The 5,927-nt window shown below is 30.7% G+C and overlaps 1 protein-coding gene across 1 annotated transcript; it reads right to left on the bottom strand.

The window, feature by feature from the left end:
- Window positions 1-1,555: 1,555 nt before the first annotated feature.
- On the bottom strand, window positions 1,556-2,652 carry LOC120139630 (calmodulin-like protein 7). Its single transcript, XM_039154792.1, has one exon. It carries the CDS (start codon window positions 2,595-2,597, stop codon window positions 1,941-1,943), a length of 657 nt encoding a protein of 218 aa, XP_039010723.1. The 5' UTR covers window positions 2,598-2,652; the 3' UTR covers window positions 1,556-1,940.
- Window positions 2,653-5,927: the final 3,275 nt, after the last annotated feature.

Raw genomic sequence — 5,927 nt, 5'->3', positions numbered from 1 at the left:
CTTGAAGGTGAATTTGTAGCTGTTTGTTTAAACATTTGAACGAGTAATACAATTTGGTACTTAATTTTAGTTTTAATGTTTAATTTGATGTTTAATCTATTTTAATTTGAATTAGATGCTAAACTAAGCCTCAATGTTATAGTTGGTATCTATAATTTTTGGGTAAACTACATAACTGGTCCGTTTTGTTTTTGGCCTTGTTTATTTTGGTCATCGGTTTTGAAATAATTACATTCTGATCACTTTTATTTTTTATCTATCTTATTTTGATCAGTCATTAATTTGATAACGTGACATATTAGTAAAAATGGTTAAATTTTAGCTTAACAACTTAATTTTATATAGAATATTAATTTGATCATAAACTTTATATAAATTACTAGTTAACCCTTTAACTTCATAAAACATCAATTTAACGTCTAAATCTAATTGCACCCATAGTTTTTTAAAAAACGCTGGGGATCATAAAGAAATACCTCTAACGTCACAGTTGAAGTGAGGAACTAAAGGTCCATTTAGGTACGTACTTTTGTAGCTTTTCAAAGAGGCGCAAGGCACACCTCCTCTAAAGCCTTAAGGATTATGTATTCATCGTTCTTTTATTCAGTAGTGTGAATAAATTGTTCCACATGTCAACTGTCTACGATTGTAGAGGCAAAAGTAGGTGTATGATTTGCCACCTTTGACACTTGTCCATTTGGACAGAAGCAATCAGTTACAATTTAAAAGTTTAAGTTTTAGACGTATCAAAACTCAACTCGAGAGAGATGGAGAGAAGTGCTTTAAGTTTAATTTATATGGGTCTTTGACACTGGAGAAAAGACGAGCAGTGATGTAAAGAATAGAGCGTGAAAGGAGATTAAGTGCTTTAAGTGTGAATCAGTAGATAATAGGTTTGGATATACTCCAATATTAATTTATAAATTCTTTAGCATAAAAATATACCTTGCCTATAAAAAAACACACGTATCCACATTGCACGTTGGTCTAGGCTCTAGGACCCTTTACATGCACCTTTTAAAACTAAGATTGGACAGGAATTTGTGTTTTCTCAAGAAAGTTTTCAAGCGGCAAAGCATCCACATAGAGAAGACAGGGTTCTTCCTGTTGAAGCCGGTTACAGGAAAAGGGTGCAAAGAAATGGTAGGGTTGGGTGCTAGGGGATGGAGGTAAATGGGTTGTTACGAGCACATCCATAAGTTAATGGCACACTGCAAATTTCCAAGAGAGCTGCCAACTGTTAACATGCTCACTGAGGAAAGCTTAGATGCTTGAAAGTAGTCTGCTGGGTTGATCTAACTCATTATTATCATAATTAGGCTTTATATTGATGCTTTTGCAGGAAGAGAAGGATAAGAAAATACAGGATCTATACGAGATACGACGCGAAAAAAGAACGGTCCGATGTATTTCAACGGAAACTACAGATGATTCTCAAAGATATTGAAGAACATGTTGAATTCATGTCGGTTAGGGTTGAACTCAATGATCATAGCCTTAACTAGCACCAACACCAGTGATTAAAACAGAATTATAATGAATAGGTACTCGTTACTTGGAAAGATAACACGAATATTATTAAAACAAAAGAAAAGCACTTCTTCCTCGTTCAAATATCATTCAAGCAAATCAAACAATTAACTTAATGAGAATGGGAAAAATCAGAAACAGAAACAACAAAAACACCAAATCCCCAAACCAATTTTACAAGCCTGAAGAATTGTCATCAAATCTTTGGTGATAAAATTGTTCCCATTGCATCCTCTCCCTTCTTCAAGTTATGCACCCCATTTTTGGGCTACGAAGTCGACAAGTGGCAGCAACCCATTGGCACTGATGCGCTCCGTTGAACCAATGTAATGCAGCAACGAGTCAAGGCCGGAGATGTCACAAAGCTTATGCACAATCCAAAAATAGAACCCTAACTTGAGAGTTGAGAGTCAAGCCATGGCACCAAAGCCACCTGCTTTCATCATTTGCTTGAACTCCATGAAATTAACCCTACCATCCCCATCTGTATCTACTTTCGTTATCATCCTCTTGCAATCTTCCATCGCTTTCCCTTGCTTAAGTCCGAGAGCATCCAAAACAGACTTCAATTCATCAACTGAAATGTAACCATCCCCGTTTTGATCGAAAACGTTGAAAGCTTCCTTCATATCTTTTTCTTCATCCTTATTTTCCATAATTGATTGATACAACTCGGTGAATTCATTGATGTCGATACACATATCACCATTGACATCAAACCGTTCGATCATTTGCACCAAGTCAGTATCGGAGATAGAGACGCCCATATTCTCCAACGAATCAGTCAACTCTTTCTTCGTGATCGCTCCATCCCCATCCTTGTCGAACATCTGGAAAATCTTCTTCAAATCTGTCACGTCCATTCTTTTCAGAGGTAATGCCGCTGCGGTCGCTAGTGTCGGTGCCGGAGACGTGTGTACCCCGACTTGACCGCTGGCGGAGACGACAGTGGAAGCGTGGGTAGGATTAATCCGAGAACGAGAGAGGAAGGATTTGAGTTTCTTGGGGACCAAATAATCTAAAACGAGATTGTATATGAAGAAAATCCGAAAGAAAATTGTTGGCATTGAGAGGAACAGAATTTGAGTGGTGGAAAGAAAATTTAGGTGCAAAATGGGAGGAGAAGTGAGAGCCTTTAAAATGGGATGGTTAGGCGTGACATTAAATAATTAAAATAAGGTTTGCATTAAATTAAATAATTATGTAATAAGGTTTCAAAAACGCGTTGTTCTGGAATTAAATAATTGGACCCCATTGATAACGGATCTTAGGACAAAAAGGTAAAGAAAATGTAAAGGAAAGCGCCAATATAAAATGGGGAACCGGCTTATGATTTGTGACCGTTGGATTGCTATAATTGTCTCTCTTTTTTATTTGAAGCGGTAATATTCGTCTAAATATTATTATCAACCAATTGATTAAAAACGTTTATATTTGTATATATATTGTATTTAAATTTAAGATCTTAAGAGATAACAATAAATCTCTTAATCTGGGACGATTAGTTATTGCGTACGTTTTTTTAAATGTTTCTTTTTTTGAAATAGGGTTTTTAAATGTGTTTGTCTCTAAAGTATACTTTTTTTAATCAAATTGTTCTTTTAAATTTTTTAAAGACGTTTTATTTCCTTAATTTTAAAACGGTATTCAATTGATTTAATTTTGGGTAAACTACATGTTTAGTATTTCAACTATCACTTTATTCTATTTTAGTCACCCAGCTATTTTTATTTCAAAATCATACCTAACATTACGTTTTAGTTTTATTATGATCACTCATCGTTAAAAATTAACTGTGATACTGATCTGTTACCATAAGATAATGCCACGTTGTCATTGAAAAAATAAAAAAAATGCCACGTAACATTAGATATGAATTTGAAGAAATAATAGTTTAGTGATTAAAATATAATAAAAGTAATAATTAAGGTATTAAACATGTAGTTTAGCCTTTGAGTTGTTTGTTTACTTGAGAATGATTAAGTGCTAAATGATTCAAATGCTGAATGATTCATAGGATCTGGATGAATTAGATCTGAATGTGACATGCTGTTTGTTTACTGACTCTGAATCATTCAGAATGTACTTCTGTACTGAATCATTCAGCACTGTTTTACTGAATCAATCAACACTGAATCATTTAGATGTACGAAACACACGCACTAAATGTTAAACGATTCAACATTCAACACTGAATAATTCTATTAATAGATAAACAAACATCATCTTAGTGTTTTAAGGTTCGTTATAATAGAAATGGGCAGTCGATTAACCTTTTTACGTGTGGGGACGTTGGTGTGTTTTTTAAGGCGGTTGACGGTCGATCAAAATTACTGGAATTAGTCAACGATGGCCCTAACTGACCAACTCTAACGTCCAAATTATTTATTTTTTCGTTGAACTATTTCAAAATAGGTGGATGAGTAAAATTAGATTCTATTTGAAATATTTTTTTTTAAATTTTGAAATATTCAAGTTGAGCTATTCAAATTAATTGAGTTAATATGAATTATCAATTTGATTTTTAAATTCGAATTGTGTTGAAGTTTCAAAATTTCGAGTAACTCCGATTTTTATTTATTTTACTAAATATGTACTCTCTATTTTTTAATATTGTTCTTTAACTTTACATTTAACTTAATTTAATCTTTTGACTACAATTGTTTACGAATTATTTCTTTAAATCAATAATTTAACTTCTTAACACTCGCATTAATCTTTTATCCTCAAAATACATTCTTTAAAATGTAATATTATAAATATATTTTATTATTTCAAATTGTATGTAAAATATTAAATAACTCGAACTATAATACTATAAATAATTACAATTAAATTTGTATAGAAACTCGAATAACTCGACTCGACTCAATTTCTTAGACTCGAATCGAAAAATTTCAAATTAAGTTTGAGTCATAAAATATCACTAATCAACTCAAATAACTCATAATTTTTTTTACTTAACTTAACTTGACTCAATCGAATGCTCAACACTACTAATAGAGGTTAATTATAATATTTGCGTATGAAATATTATAATTATAATATTAAATTAAAAATTATTTTAATATTTATATAATTGATTTAAATGAATTAATATTTTATTTAATTGTTTGTATTAAAAAATATAAAATTTAAATTTGATGGTCTAAATGTTTTTTCCTTTATTTTGTTCTCATGCCAAACCATCGTGAGTGTGACATGCTTAATTTATTATTTTCTCTACTCCACGTGTACCTCAACTAAGTTATCGGTTGAATGGGTTATGGATTCATTTTATTTTGTATTAAAATATGTTTAATTATTAATTTGCTGAATTTGAAATATAATGAGAATTCTATTAATTATACTTTTAATATATAATTATATATATAACACTCTTAAACGGATTCTTGAATATTTTTCACTAAGGATAAATACATATTTTAATACTTGAGTTTGGTATTAACAATTAAAGTACAATGTGATACTTCTCATAAAAGTGTAATTTGATATTTAATTTTTTAACTACGTATTTAAATTTAAAGTTTAATTCGATATCTCAATTTATTTTTGATTTTATACAAATATATGATCTTAATATTTGAACTATACTTTATATAAATATAAATATTTTAAATATAATTTTAAAAACTAAAAATATAATACAAATTGATTCAGACATAATTATTGTGGCAAAAGCCAACAATGTAGCGTTCCTCTACATGTTCCCCACAAATTATGTAATGGATATGGTATTAAGCTTTGGAGATTAAAAATTGTGTTTATTTTAAAATGATTAAGCGTTGAATGATTCAAATGTTAAATGATTCAGAGGTTTTGTATGAATTAATTCTGAATATGATATGTTGTTTTATAATGACTCTGAATCATTCAGAATGTACTTTAATGTTGAATTATTCAATACTGTTTTACTGAATCATTCAAAAGTAAGAAACAAACACACTAAATATTGAACCATTCAGCATTTAGCGTTGAATTATTTTATTCAGATCCAAACAAACAGTCCTTAGCTTTCATAAAAGAAAAAGCAGACTTTAATTTATGACCCTACCCTACCCCCTACCCCTACTCCTACCCCTACATAGTTGGCTTTCATAAAAGAAAAAGCATACTTTAATTTCTGACCCTAACCCTACCCCTACCTTCTCCCACTTTTATGCTGACTCACTGCTAAGTCGGTTCAGCTCATAATTTCATTTTTATACAGAAAATGAATTTTAAATTTATTAGACTTCAAAAAAACTTGTAAATTTACTGATTTAAATATTAGATTTGAGTCGGTCCATATAGCAGGTTGTTTCAAGTATTATATACACCAGGTTTATCAATATGTTTGTGATTGATCGGTTATGATTATTAGAATGATTTCCGGTAAACGAATATAATTGAATAAG

This window comes from Hibiscus syriacus, unplaced genomic scaffold (assembly GCF_006381635.1).
Source record: "Hibiscus syriacus cultivar Baekdansim isolate YM2019G1 unplaced genomic scaffold, ASM638163v2 tig00110764_pilon, whole genome shotgun sequence".
Taxonomy (NCBI): Eukaryota; Viridiplantae; Streptophyta; class Magnoliopsida; order Malvales; family Malvaceae; genus Hibiscus; species Hibiscus syriacus.
This window is presented reverse-complemented; position numbering and strand designations above follow the sequence as displayed.